The 15,940-nt window shown below is 38.0% G+C and overlaps 1 protein-coding gene across 3 annotated transcripts in view; it reads left to right on the top strand.

Moving 5' to 3' along the window:
- The window catches only part of GAB1 (GRB2 associated binding protein 1), a 131,724-nt gene that overhangs the window by 98,971 nt on the left and 16,813 nt on the right, over nt 1–15,940 (top strand). For all 3 annotated transcript variants that reach the window (XM_054485114.2, XM_054485112.2, XM_063664146.1), the window contains 3 exons: nt 249–850; nt 2,056–2,141; nt 2,333–2,636. In XM_054485114.2, coding sequence (XP_054341089.1) covers nt 249–850; nt 2,056–2,141; nt 2,333–2,636 — 992 coding nt within the window. The remainder of the gene's footprint in view (nt 1–248; nt 851–2,055; nt 2,142–2,332; nt 2,637–15,940) is intronic.

A 15,940-nucleotide genomic window follows, 5' to 3' on the forward strand; every position in this document is an offset into this window, starting at 1 on the left:
TTGGGGGTGTGAGCAGATATAGGACAGAATTAGAGAGAATGCTTTTGTTGGTTTTGTGGTGGCGGTTTTGTTGTCTGGTGTATAATCATAAAAGCTAAAGAACATTTGTGCTTTAAATCCTGTGGATCACACCAAAAAATCTAATGAGCAAATCCCTATCTTTTGATTGCTTAGCTATAAATATGTTTATAAAAAATGTATTCTTAGTCTCCACCTTGTTTATTCTGTCATTAACAATTTTTATTTAGAACGCACGCTGATTCTGCAAAATCCACCTCTTCTGAAACAGACTGCAATGATAACGTCCCTTCTCATAAAAATCCTGCTTCCTCCCAGAGCAAACATGGAATGAATGGCTTTTTTCAGCAGCAAATGATATATGACTCTCCACCTTCACGTGCCCCATCTGCTTCAGTTGACTCCAGCCTTTATAACCTGCCCAGGAGTTATTCCCATGATGTTTTACCAAAGATGTCTCCATCAAGTACTGAAGCAGATGGAGAACTCTATGTTTTTAATACCCCATCTGGGACATCGAGTGTAGAGACTCAAATGAGGCATGTATCTATTAGTTATGACATTCCTCCAACACCTGGTAATACTTATCAGATTCCACGAACATTTCCAGAAGGAACCTTGGGACAGACATCAAAGCTAGACACTATTCCAGATATTCCTCCACCTCGGCCACCGAAACCACATCCAGCTCATGACCGATCTCCTGTGGAAACGTGTAGTATCCCACGCACCGCCTCAGACACTGACAGTAGTTACTGTATCCCTACAGCAGGGATGTCGCCTTCACGTAGTAATACCATTTCCACTGTGGATTTAAACAAATTGCGAAAAGGTCAGCTCTAGTTGACTTCTTCTCTATTAGAGGTTAATGATAGAAAATCGATTTTTCTGAATATTTATTCCTTTAAGCGTAGTTAAATATACTATGCTACAAAATACAGTCCATTTTTTTTCAGCTCTACAGTTACCTGGAAGGGTATATGTTCATTCATGCTCTGCTGGAAGGGAAAAACAGTTGGAGTTTCTCACCCCTGAAGAAGTATGGCCTTAGTAATGCCTTCCTGCCTCAGGAAGTGTGCCCTTCTGTCTCCCACTTTCTATAATCCTGGGTGGATAGGCCCTCTGTTGGGACAGAAGAGCAGGAAATGGACCAGCCACAAAGCCTGTCCGAGTCATACCCTTTCCTGTATTTGTGTGCCATTATGGCCGCTTCTAAGTCACATCTGTTGGGCTCTATTTCCTTCCTTCCTATATAAGCAGTTTTTATGTTGTGTCTAACAGGTGATATTCTTTCCAGTCAAGCCATTATGCTGTTTGATTTTTACTTGTGTTTAAAGAGCTGAATCTTCTTTCCCCTTATCACTACCCACTTCACTCATTGCTAGTGGGTATACTTTCCTATACTGTCTCCTAGAGTCTGTAACCAAAAGTTACAGACCTTGAGAGGAGAAGAAAAAATGAGTCTGGGTGATTCTCTGAGATTCTCAAAGTCCTAAAAATAGAAAGCTAAAGTTTTTAATGCACATATCCTAAATAGTATGTGCTAAAATTTCTGTATTTTGTGGTAGAGTTTTCCTCAACTGTCTCCAAGAAGATTTTAATGTATCTGTGGTTATTACTTAAATCAGTACTTGTTTCACCATTCAACAACAGTATCTAACTCCTTTCTTGAAGTGACTGTATAACCCGGTTATAAGTTAGTAAGATGTAAGTTATGCCCAAGGTGGTGCAAACAGTGAGAAAATAGAGGTGTTTCTCTTCATCTTTAGAAAACCTATCTTATCCCAGACTTAGACATTCACTCACACTCAAAATTAGATATTGGTATTGGTTAGCATATGAGTGAGTGTCTGCATTTTCTAGTGGTTTAATATGCCAATTCAAGACACAATTCTATGAGCATCCTTTTTAAAATTGTGTGTGTGTGTGCATGTGTGTATGCATATGTAAAATGAGAGAAAGATAATAGGTCATCCCAATGACCCTGAGCGCTAGCAAAGATGGGAAGAAATGTTGATAGTTTGTTCTTTATTTTAGATGCTAGTTCTCAAGACTGCTATGATATTCCACGAACATTTCCAAGTGATAGATCTAGTTCACTTGAAGGCTTCCATAACCACTTTGTAAGTATAATTGTCCTTGGCGTCATCAAGTGTATTTCATTGTCTAAATCTTCATAATTAGTGCCATGAGACTAAGTGATATCATGAAATAAAAGTACGCTGAGATCCATATGAATGAGTGTGATTTACAATTGTGTTTTCATGTGTGACAAGAGTTTTTGTTTATTAAAAGAAATATATATGTGTTTTAGAAAGTCAAAAATGTGTTGACAGTGGGAAGTGTTTCAAGTGAAGAACTGGATGAAAATTACGTCCCAATGAATCCCAATTCACCACCACGACAACATTCCAGCAGTTTTACAGAACCAATTCAGGAAGCAAATTATGTGCCAATGACTCCAGGAACATTTGATTTTTCCTCATTTGGAATGCAAGTTCCTCCTCCTGCTCATATGGGCTTCAGGTCCAGCCCAAAAACCCCTCCCAGAAGGCCAGTTCCTGTTGCAGACTGTGAACCACCCCCCGTGGATAGGAACCTCAAGCCAGACAGAAAAGGTAAGGAGAGCATGGCAAAGTAAAAGGCTTGGGGAGTGCCAAGTTAGATCTATTTTTAACTGCCATGAAAACCGAAACAGAATTTGGACTAGAAATTCTGAAATATTTCATAGTTCCATAGCCATCAAGTTATTTAAGCAAAGCAGTACTGCCATTTATAAGTTAACAATTATTATATCACATGTTGATGTGAGGTGATATTTGTAAGTCTTCTATCTCTAGAGCAGAGGTTACAAGCTAAAATACTCACAGGGTGAGCGGACAACTGGGGAGAATTAGAAGAAACTGGACTGCTGTAGCCCCGTCTAATGGGAGTAACTAACCTACACGGCTACAATCCTTTGTTGACTTGTGAAATGATGCACCCATGCAGGCAAATCTTCTGGTATATCAGGAAAAGCCAGAGATTTCAGATTTTATATGTATTATCTCTCAATTTTTAAAGTTCTGTCAACTAATTTAATTATTAAGAAAACATTGCAGGCCAACCCAAACACTTCTGCAAGCTAGATAATGGCCTTCAGCTGCTATTTAGTAACCTCTTCTCCAGAGTATATAATATCAAATCAGACTTAAGATTATTAATGTATTTGACATAATTATTTAAGAACAGTGAGACTGTATAATCTTTCCGTTCTGTTCATATAACAACTTCTTAAAAATTACTTTGCCTTTGCTGGGGTAATAAATGCTTCTAGTCTGTCATTTTTTTTTTCCATGCTGGCCTTCATAAGTAACATTAAGTTCTAAGGTAACATAGTTTGTTAAGAAGTCTGTGAAAGAAACTGTTCAGCCAAAGTGGGTAATATCTAGTGGTTAAAACACAGACAATTTGATTTGTTGCACCATGCTGTTAGTGTGGCTTAATCTTGACAACCAAGTAAATTAGCATAAATGTAAATGTGATGAATGATACAATATCTGGCTTACGTGAGGGTGTTTCAGCACATTTGAAAAGTCTCATGTGCTATATGTAGCTTTTTAAGACCACATAGTGTTAGCATCAATTTCTCCTTAACCTGGGCTTAGATCATTAATATTAGTTCTAATTAAGTCCTAGTTGTGAGGAAAAGAGACTGAGGCTCAGACTATCTTAAGAAAAAAGATTTGGTTTTGTTTGTAAGTAAGGATACCTCCTCGTTTCAACAGGAGGTTAACCTCCTTCAACAAGGAGGTTATCAGGAGCTGAAGCAATTCTAGGGGACTGTTGCTATGTCCTGCTCTCTCTGTGCATTTCTGTTTTATGGGAAATCTTTGCATCTGGTTTTTTCTCTTTCACATTCTTCCCTTCTTTTCTGTTTTCTTTTCTGATTCTTTTTTGTTTTCTTACTCTGTATCCTCTACTTAAATGGATTCTGCTTTCCAAGAGCTTTGGCCTCCAATGCTCCCTTCTATGGCCTCAGTTCTGCCTCCTAGCTGCTTTTTATGTGCCCTTGCAGCTTCTGCATCAGCTTCTCATTGCCTTACTTATTATTTACTCACTTTAGATTGCTTAGAGATTATGTGATTGGTCTATGTGTGTCACACCCACGATGACCCAGTCTGCCCTGGCAGCAGGGCTGTGATTGCGGTGTGGATATCAGAAAGGATGTGAGCATCAGGCTTTCTATCAGATAATGCTTCCTTTTGTTTCTCTTTTTCTTTGTCTCTAAATCTATTTTAGACAACTACTAGTCATTTTCTTTGCATATAATATGCAAAAATATGTTTGGACATGTATAGCTTTATAATTGGTTCACACAGATCACTGAAGGATTGAGATACAAGTGTCATGAACTCTTTGAAATATTGAAATATCTTTTTTAATGTTAAACTGGTGCTTTCCTTATTTTCCAGTAACGAGTGCATGTTAGTGGCAGATCTCTACTTTTTAACTCCAAACCTAACAGTTTTATATTTTGAGGTCTCGCATAAATGTGGAGGGAGTAAGATTTGGGTGAGGGTACAAAGCTCTTAAGTCCTACCTCCCTTGCTCCTCTGCTGCTCTTTTCTCCCCTTGAGCTCTGTAGAGCACAGTTTGAAAACTCCAGTATATTTCACAGTTGTGATTCCATGTGGTAAGCATAATATGAAATCAGGAAACATCGCTGTTTATAAGTTAGAAAAGACCTAAGATCATAATGATTAGCTTTTAGTATCCTCTAGATCTGATATCAGTCATGTATCCCACATTATTATGATATATATTTTATGTATATATCAGAATATATACTATGTATCGTGTATACTACATATTTTATAATTATACATCCCTATGTATTTAGTGAAAGTACTATTATTCTAGTACACTAGAGACTAATCGCACTAGTTCTTTAACGTAAAAGAACTTAATAGAACAGAATAAAGTAGGTTCTTATTTCTGGAGATTGTGTTCATTCTTTTAAAATTTAACTGAACTATTCAGAGACAATTGTGAGTTCGTTGGCCACATTATTTATTTGGCATATTTGCCTAGATACAAAATGAACTTAAAAAGAGCACCTAGATTGAAATACCCATATAGTTTTTGCTAGAATCAAGAATAGACTTAGCAAAACAGTAAAGAGGTTCCTAAAGTCATAGTATTCAAAAAAAATTTGCTTTTCTTTAGTACTATTCTACTTTTTTTTTTTTTTTTTGAGACAGAGTCTCGCTCTGTCGCCCAGGCTGGACTGCAGTGGTGCGATCTCGGCTCACTGCAAGCTCCACCTCCTGAGTTCATGCCATTCTCCTGCCTCAGCCTCCCGAGTAGCTGGGACTACAGGCACCCGCCACCACGCCCAGCTAATTTTTTGTATTTTTGGTAGAGACAGGGTTTCACCGTGTTAGCCAGGATGGTCTCGACCTCCTGACCTCGTGATCCACCTGCCTCGGCCTCCCAAAGTGCTGGGATTACAGGCGTGAGCCACCGTGCCCGGCCTGTACTATTCTACTTTTTAAATAGTTACGATACAGGAGAGGAGGCTTGAGAATGTATTTAACATTACAAGGCAAACTTTGCAAACTCACTTTACAAAGTTATGACTTCGTAAACTCACTTTACAAAGTTATAACTTCAAGAAAAATACATTTTAAAATCCAAATTCAGATCTCAAAGCAAAGTTTATCCACAAACACTTAAAAATAATGTCTCGTTTGGTTCTATAATTTTTCTCAGTATTCATAGCATCAGATGAATCTATTTTAATTTCAAATTTCATGACATCAGATAAATGACTTAATCTATTATTTCAGTATCTCTTATATAAAACTCATAATAAGCAAATCTAATTCTATAAAATATGGCTTGATTAGTTTCAGAGCTCCATATAACTAGTTCACTGCCCTATATGTCTGGTTTTTGAGATTGTCTTTGGAAGGATCTATAAGAAACCAGTAACATTCTAGTCTTGTTTATAGCCCCAATTATAGATGTCAGCTGCTGTAGTTTGCGTACAGATGAGCTTTTCAAATACTTATGAGTAATTGAAACTGCAGAAATACATAGATGTCTGAACACTTAAACATAATTACCTTAGACCCTTTGCCTGTCACCCAATTCATGATAGTGATATTTTCATCATACTATTTCTGTCACTGTAGTGTTTGTTTTGAGCCAAGTTTTGTGTGTATTACAAGAAATGTATTTTAAGCATACTGTATTAAATATTGGGAAAGCAGATGAGTCACTGGAAATACAGGACAAATTATATTTTGACCTCTTCAATTGAAAATTTTATATTTCTGATGGAAAGGGAGTTTCGTAAAGTTTGGGAAATTTATCTGTTGTAGCTTCTCTTTATGTCATGACATAAATCTACTATATTTAATCGCTAAACTTACCTAAGGCCCCCTATCTCTGTCTAGTCTCTGTCTAGCATGATGCAGCAGCTGTGTGAGCCCCACATGCTGTCTTTATATTGTTGTTTGGCCTTGTCCATTCACGCCTTTCTGCAACAGTCTGAACATTAGTTACTGTACTGACTTTTTTTTGTTAAGCCAGTGCAAGGTTTTGTATGGTGTTTTTATACAGCACTTTGGTTAAAGTACCTTCAGGCTTAGATTCTTAATATTGTGTGGGGAGCATACAGAAGACTAATCCTGAGAGTTTCCCTGGGTGACTCTTTTGGCACAGTGATGGATGGATTTGCTCTAAACATTTTTTTCAAGAGATCCTTTAAAGTTTCTGAATGTGATTAAAAATTAACATGCACTTTTAAAAATTTTTATTCTTTTGTATTTCAATTTTTATTTTAGTTTCAGGGGGGTGCATGTGCAGGTTTGTTACCTGTGTATATTGTGTGATGCCGAGATTTAGGGTATGAATGATCCTGTCACTCAGGAACTGAACATAGCACCCAATCGTTAGTTTTTCAGCCCTTTCCGCCTGCCTCCTTCCCCTCTCTGGTAGTACCCAGTGTCTGTTGTTGCCATCTTTATGTCCATGTTTAGCTCTCACTTGTAAGTGAGAACATGTAATATTTGGTTTTCTGTTCCTGCATTTATTTGCTTAGGATAATAGCCTCCACCTGCATCTGTGTGGCTGCAAAGGACATCATTTCATTCTTTTTATGGCTGTGTAGTATATGTACCGCATATTCTTTATCCAGTCCACTGTTGATGGGCACCTAGGTTGATTCCATGTCTTTGCTACTGTAAACACTGCTGCAATGAACATGCGAGTGCATGTGTCTTTTTGGTAGAAAGATTTGTTTTCTTTTGGATATATACCCAGTAATGGAATTGCTGAGTTTAATGGTAGTTCTGTTTTAAGTTCTTTGAGAAGTCTCCAAACTGCTTTCCACGGTGGCTGAACTAATTTACGTTCCCAACAGCAGTATATAAGCATTCCCTTTTCTTCACAGTCTCACCAGCATCTGTTGTTTTTTGACTTTTTAGTAATAGCTGTTTTGACTAGTGTGAGATGGCATCTCATTGTAGTTTTGATTTGCATTTCTCTGATAATTAGTGATGGAGTATTTTTTCATACATTTGTTGGCCTCTTCTGTGTCTCATTTCTAGAAGTATCAGTTCATGTCTTTTACCCATTTTTTAATGGGATTACTTGGTTTTTGCTTGTTGATTTGAGTTTCTTGTAGATTCTGGATATTACCTCTTTGTCAGATGCATAGTTTGTGCATATTTTCTCCCATTCTGTAGGTTGTCTGTTTACTCTGTTGATAGTTTCTTTTGCTGTGCAACAGCTGTTTAGTTTAATTAGGTCCCACTTGTCAATTTCCGGTTTGTTGCAATTGCTTTTGAGGACTTGGTCATAATGCCTAGTTTCTTGAGGGTTTTTATCAGGAAGAGATGTTGGATTTTATCGAAAGCTTTTTCCGGGTCTATCGAGATGATCATATGTTTGTTGTTTTTAATTGGTTACATGGTGAATCACATTTATTGATGTGTATATGTTGAACCACTTTGCACCTTAGGAGTAAAGCCTACTTGATCATTAACATGCTTTTTAAAAACTACATGTATACACTAATAAGTGTTTGGAGAATGTATGAGTAATACCAGTACATGAAACTAGATTTTGATAAACAGGTATTAAAGTTTAAATCTTAAGTCAAGCTTTGGGTTAGATTTGTTATCGTTTAAAGGAAATAAGTATGGAGTGCATTTTTACAGCAGAGCCTTAATGTGGGGTTTTTTCCTCTCAGTATTCTCTTGACTTCAAAGTATAATTATCATTATTACATTTCTCTTTATACTGTGAGACCATTAAAACGTATAAAAATTTTTCAGTTTTCTGCCTTCATTACTTTCTGGAATTAACAAATGATAATGTGAATTACTTTTACTCTTTCTTGATTTTGGAGATGCCTACTGAAGTAGTAGCATAATCTGCAAAACTTTGGGAAGAGTAAAAAATTTAGGCTTAAAAAAATTTAGGCTTTGTAAAGCCTGTAATAATACAGAAAATAAAATGTCCACTTTGTGTGGAATTTATGTAAGTAGTTACCTATTAGAATAATGCATTAATAGATCACATCTATTTATTTGAAATATGACCTTGCATGACTGCCTTGACTGTATTTGAGATGACCGACTTGAAATACCCTTAGAATTTAGTTCTTCCCTTTTTCCATTTAAATGACAAGCAAAAATGGCTCGCACAGTGGCTCAGCCTGTAATCCCAGCATTTGGGGAGATTGAGGTGGGCAGATCACCTGAGGTCAGGAGTTTGAGACCAGCCTGACCAACATGGTGAAACCTGTCTCTCGTAAAAATACAAAAAAATTAGCCAGGTGTGGTGGCGCATGCCTGTAATCCCAGCTACTTGGGAGGCTAAGACATGAGAATTGCTTGAACCTAGGAGTTGGAGGTTGCAGTGAGCTGAGATCATGCTACTGCACTCCAGCCTGGGCAACAGAGCAAGACTCCATCTCAAAAAAAAAAACAAAAAACGTGTGAGATTGATCAGATTAAACACCACTAGCTTTAAGAGAAAGGCAGTTCATTAACATTCATACAACACAGATTTAAGCACCTATCAGTTACAGGATATAAATTCTCCAAACAAGGAAAAGGTTGCTCCCCTGAAGAAGCTCACCGTCTAGGACCCTTGAGAAGCTCACCGTCTAGGAGGGGATGTGGAGAAGTAAACATATTATCATAATTACCGTGGAAGGGGCTGTGGTTGAAGTAAACTCTTGGCACTATTAGGGAAGCTCCCCTGAGAAAAGTCTGAGAGTGTGAGTGGCAATTAAATGATGGTAGGGGAGGGCAGCCTGGCAAAGGATCTTCTTGTTAGAATAAACAACATGCCCAGGTCCTTTAAAAAGAGGGGAGATGAGACAGGCCCAGAGTCGTGGGGAGGTAGGTGGGCGGGCAAAAAGGAGGGAGGAAAGTACCAAAGGAGGGACGAATGCCAGATGCCTTGCAGGTACCTGATCCTGAAGGAGTTATAATTTATGATAATGAGTTTGGACTTTATTCTGAGTGTACCATTAAAGAATTTTATGCAGGCAAGTAAACTTTAAGATTTATAAATTTACCTCTTAAGTCAAGCTTTGGGTTAGATTTGTTACCGTTTAAAGGAAATAAGTATGGAGTGCATAATCAGGTTGGCCCTAGAAAGCTCATTCTGATTTAAGAATACAATAGAGAAAATAATTGTATTCTTTAATGTAAAATGTTATAAAAATCAATTTTCTTTCTCAGAGAGTGCTTTGCCCAGTTTTCCAAATCCAGGGTTCTTGAAGCCTTTGTTGAGACAGGATCAAACAGGAAAGGCATAGCAAAAGTCCCCCTGTCTGGCTCCCTCATTTTGGGGAACTTACAGTGATTTTTGGAAGTTTTGAGGCACTTGGAGTATAAGCAGAACTCATACAGCCATACAGTGCGAGTTCATCACTTTCAGAGAAACAAAACAGGTAAATGAAGTGCTCATTTAAAAAAAAAAATCAGACAGTTTTTTATTTTCTGGTGTGAATTTCTGAAGCATGTCAGGGCCTTCATTTTAAAAGAGCACCCCGCTCCTTGCTGCTCTGTTTCTTAGGGTTGCATGAAATGGTGGTGCTACATTAAGACTAGCTTTACGTTTTGCCTTGACATCAGTGTTTGCACAGAAAGCTTTTATGCAGTTTGCAAGGCTATTTTCTTCTTTTTCTTTTAGAGATGGGTTCTCACTGTGTTGCCCAGGATGGTCTCAAACTCCTAGGCTCAAGTGATCCTCCTGCCTCGGCCTCCCACAGTGTTGGGATTACAGGTGTAGCCACTGTGCCTGGCCTGCGATGCTGTTTTCTTTGGCATACTTGGGGACAATTCCTTATAATTAAAATTGTCTCATTTTTTTTGAAGGGCTTTAGCTTATAAGAGTTTAAAAGTGTCCTCCTCCATGAGAATTCACATGATATAAGAGAGCAAAGCAAAGGGAGGGTATGAATCATATGCTGCATGCTCTTCTAGATGGCATATATATTCTAGTTAGCGTGTTTTCATTTTTTTCTTTTAAAAACCATTAAAATAAGTTACAGTGATGAGGTTACAGTATACAGCAGTATATTAGAAAAATATTAGACCAAGAATCCAAAAAGCCAGAATTCATTTCTGGTAATACTATTAACAACCACTCCCTCCCATTAAATGACATTGGGCAAATCCATTGACTTTTCTTCGCATAAATTTTCTTATTTTAAAATGTAAAATTAGATCATCTCTAATCGTACTCCAAAGTAGGGAGCAGATAACATGATCAAGAGATTGATATTAACAACCCTCCTAAGGATTAAAGCACAGATAGAAATTTCCCCGGTAGTCAGTGCTCTTCACTAAATTATGCTGCACTCTTTGTTCAAACCAAGTCTAGCGAAAGCCAAGTTGTAACTAACTGCCTTGGACTTAGACATTCAGGCTCACATGAGTTCTCTATTTACTCTCAGAATTTAAGAATCACCAAAGTTGGTTTATTTTTGCCTTTGCTTTAGCATTCTTGTTTCTTATTATCTACTTTCACACTTTTCTTCAGCCATCAGTAAAACATTGGCCTATTGTATACAGGCAGTAAAGGAGGAGAAAAGGCTAAGACAGGCCTCCTTACACCTTGGACTTTTTTTCTCGTTTCTCTCCTCTTAAGTAATGTAGGGCTATTCTTTGGGCATGATTTTCTTTTCTGTCTGGAACATAAATGTCAAATTGAGTTTGGAAGCATAGAGAAATCAAGCTAACAAAATGCGTAAGTGACATAGTACAATTCAGTGCAACATTTCCACATTGTAGCTTCTGCCCTAAAATTAACCTTAAGCTTTGCACAGAGTAAAAAATACGTGTAAATTTTATAAATGCATTTTTAAAAATTTCAATATATCATATTGTTCTATTAAGAAAACCAAGGAATACCCTAGAAAAGGAATACCCTTTTAGTACCCACCCCAGAAAAAAAGGTAATGGAGATGAAGAAGAACTCGAGTGAAAGGCTTACTGATTTCATGCATCTGCTTTTGGCTCATATGAGTCTCCATGGAACATGTGACATCTTTAAAAATTACTTAATCCACATTGTCTTCATCATTACAATCACTTACATTTTATATATGTTTTCACTGTAACCAGCAAGAAATTACTGGTCACGAAGGTAAACCCTTCAGAGAAGTGTAACGATTTTACATCTCTGATGTTGGAAGTACTTAAAATTTAGTTGAGAGAACTTACTGTATACAAAAGCAAAGCAATACAAATACTCTTCTAAGAGTAACTATAGTAAAGATTGTAGGTTTGAAATAAGGATATGGGACTAAGAACATGAACCCTCTCTCTAGATTCACAGGATTTAAATTCTAGCTCTACCAGTCATCATCTGTGTGACTCTGGGCAAGTTACTTAAGTTCTATAAGCCCCCAGCCAGCTTGGTAATAAAATTATTAAAATCTCTTTTAAATTGTACCTTCCTTACATGGTTGTTGGGAGGTTTTAGAGTGTCTAGTACCTAAGAACTCCTCAATAAATGTTCATCATTAAGTGTAATGGCATTTCTCTGGGCAGTCTTAGAGAATGTATTCTAACTTGAGCTTTGTGTAGAAATTAAAGTCACTGATTGATATAGCAGTGATGGATATTGATAGTGAAAGAATGTAGAAAAGGGCTGAAATTTTAAAGATGTACATGAGAAATAGAGAACAGAATGGTCTAGCCAGAGCAGAGCACAATTCAAGAGAAGAATGTGATGTAAACACATCCGTATTCTTATGGCATTTGCATATTCTCCATGACTTCCCCAAATAAGTCATATGTATTCTGTGCTCTTGTCTGTAAAATCATTGCTATCTTGAAATGTAATTCATTGAATAGAACTTGAAAGTAGCTGGCTACTATGTTGTACTTGTTGAACTCGGAATAAAAATATACAGATGAATCCTTAACATTTTATTTGGGAAGCAAGAATTGCAATTTGAGATACACAGACCAAGTGGTCTTTGTTATGTCTGAAGAACAAAGAGGAGGTTGGGAGTTTTATTAGAAAGAGAAATCTTAAGTATTGTTTTGAAAGAAAGCTCACTGGCACTAGAGAATTTCTTGGGAGCTGGCAAGATCTGATTGGTGAATGATGGTGGTAGGTAAAACCAGTTTTAGAGTCATGGAAAGTCATTTCAGCAGCTGTGAGGTAAAACTGGTCTTAGGGTTGCAGCAGGTTGTTTCAGCAGCAGGGTTTGTGGAAATGTTAATTCTTGGATCAGTTGCTCTGTGCCGTGAGTGCTTTTTCCCCTGGCCCTCAACCCTAATTTAGTTGGCTACAACAAGAATGACCCAATTTGTATAGTCAACTTTCACACACCTTTCTCACATAATGGGCCTTTTATTTATTTATTTATTTATTTATTATTATTATACTTTAGGTTTTAGGGTACATGTGCGCAACGTGCAGGTTAGTTACATATGTATACATGTGCCATGCTGGTGCGCTGCACCCACTAACTCGTCATCTAGCATTAGGTATATCTCCCACTGCTATCCCTCCCCACTCCCCCCACCCCACAACAGTCCCCAGAGTGTGATGTTCCCCTTCCTGTGTCCATGTGTTCTCATTGTTCAATTCCCACCTATGAGTGAGAATATTCAGTGTTTGGTTTTTTGTTCTTGCGATAGTTTACTGAGAATGATGATTTCCAATTTCATCCATGTCCCTACAAAGAACATGAACTCATCATTTTTTATGGCTTCATAGTATCCCATGGTGTATATGTGCCACATTTTCTTAATCCAGTCTATCATTGTTGGACATTTGGGTTGGTTCCAAGTCTTTACTATTGTGAATAATGCCGCAGTAAACATACATGTGCATGTGTCTTTATAGCAGCATGATTTATAGTCCTTTGGATATATACCCAGTAATGGGATGGCTGGGTCGAATGGAATTTCTAGTTCTAGATCCCTGAGGAATCTCCACACTGACTTCCACAAGGGTTGAACTAGTTTACAGTCCCACCAACAGTGTAAAAGTGTTCCTGTTTCTCCACATCCTCTCCAGCACCTGTGTTTCCTGACTTTTTAATGATTGCCATTCTAACTGGTGTGAGATGGTATCTCATTGTGGTTTTGATTTGCATTTCTCTGATGGCCAGTGATGGTGAGCATTTTTTCATGTGTTTCTTGGCTGCATAAATGTCTTCTTTGAGAAGTGTCTGGACAAAATGGGGAAAGGATTCCCTATTTAATAAATGGTGCTGGGAAAACTGGCTAGCCATATGTAGAAAGCTGAAACTGGATCCCTTACTTACACCTTATACAAAAATCAATTCAAGATGGATTAAAGACTTAAACGTTAGACCTAAAACCATAAAAACCCTAGAAGAAAACCTAGGCATTACCATTCAGGACATAGGCATGGGCAAGGACTTCATGTCTAAAACACCAAAAGCAATGGCAACAAAAGCCAAAATTGACAAATGGGATCTAATTAAACTAAAGAGCTTTTGCACAGCAAAATAAACTACCATCAGAGTGAACAGGCAACCTACAAAATGGGAGAAAATTTTCGCAACCTACTCATCTGACAAAGGGCTAATATCCAGAATACAATGAACTCAAACAAATTTACAAGGAAAAAAACAAACAACCCCATCAAAAAGTGGGCGAAGGACATGAACATAATGGGCCTTTAATGGCTGCTGTCTTTCTTCTGTCCTTTTCAGTTTGAAAATCATTCTCCTAGCTAGAGAAGACTAAAGCAAGATAGGAGTTGAGTTTCTCTCTCTTTTTTTTTTTTAAATCTATTATGATTAGTTTTTCTTCCCCAACAGATTTGTTCTTGCCTTATTTCTTTTCCTCTAGGAATAGGTTTTAAAAGACCCTCCATATAATTTTTCATAGGCCGTGATCATTCTGGATTATAGTCATCACACCAGCATTCACACAGGCTTGGGTAACTTTCTCATTGACCTTGACTCCCTGCTCCTTCCATTTCAGTCCTTCCCATTTTAAAAGCTCTTTTTGTTGTCATATTGGGAAATCATTAGCATTTTGAGACCAAATGCAGATGCTCAAAGGGGATGGACTACATAACTCTGAGAATTTGTACCTAAGGATCCAGGATATGGTGTCATTACTAAGGGCTTTGGAGGTGGAAAATGGCATTGGTTTAGAGGAGAAACAATCAGTTTCAGCTTCAGAAGGATAATTGGAGATGACCTGTGAGGCAGTTGGAAGGTAGAACTAGAGAAAAAGTGAGAAACCATAACTCGGTAAGATTTAGCCGTCGTGTGACCTTGATTATTTAACCACAAACTTAGATAAGATACTGGGGTCGCAAAGCTGAGAAATGCAAAGAGTAACCACTGGGAGATAACTATGGTGAAAAAAATCAGGAGGGAGCTGGAGAGCTAATGAAAACGGATCTTTCAGACAAGGAGGAGTGCATCTCACACACTAGGTCAAGAGCAGCAAACCAAAAGAAGTTCTAAGAGCGTTTTATAATTAAACCTGATACCACTGGTGTGTCAGCTCTCTGTGGCATTCACGTAGATGTCCCCCTAAGCCACATCTGTAAATTCAACTATAGTATCAACTATAGACATAAGTGTAGGAATGAGCACATTTCTTCCTTTCTCTACTTGGTTTCCTTAGTTTGTGACTGTGTAGCACAGAGTGCTGCAAGATCTCCAGCCACAGCTGGAGTTCTTGTTTTGAACTCCAAGCAGCTCCAACATAGTATCCAGCTAAATTTCCTAAGATTCTCTATATCCCTAAAGGTCTGGAAAGGTAAGACAATGTGGTATAGAACAGGAGTGCCACACCAGCAAGTGGCAGGCTAGAGGAAGTCTTAACTCTGCCTCCGGTTAAAGTGTAACCTGAACAAATCATTTAACCCCTTCTTTCTTTGGATGAATCTCATTCATAAAATGAAGAAACTAGATTTGTAAGGGCCTTTCTCTCCAAAATAATCATATTATTTTAATACTAAGACTTACCTTCTGCCTCTTATTTTTTTGAAGGGTAGCACACTATTTGGGGGAGTTTAAAAAGTTGTCATCATAGCCAGGCACGGTGGCTCACACCTGTAATCCCAGCACTTTGGGAGGCCGAGGCTGGTGGATCACGAGGTCAGGAGATCGAGACCATCCTGGCTAACACAGTGAAACCTCGTCTCTACTAAAAATACAAAAAATTAGCCGGGCGTGGTGGCGGGCACCTGTAGTCCCAGCTACTCGGGAGGCTGAGGCAGGAGAGTGGCATGAACCTGGGAGGCAGAGCTTGCAGTGAGCCAAGATTGTGCCATTGCACTCTAGCCTGGGCGACTGAGCGAGACTCCGTCTCAAAAAAAAAAAAAAAAAGTTGTCATCTTCCTTTGCTATGGAAAAGGGTCCTGCGGGTATGGGCCCTGGATTAGGAAATTTTAGGGGTAG

The sequence above is a fragment of the Pongo pygmaeus genome, chromosome 3, assembly GCF_028885625.2.
Source record: "Pongo pygmaeus isolate AG05252 chromosome 3, NHGRI_mPonPyg2-v2.0_pri, whole genome shotgun sequence".
Lineage (NCBI taxonomy): Eukaryota > Metazoa > Chordata > Mammalia > Primates > Hominidae > Pongo > Pongo pygmaeus.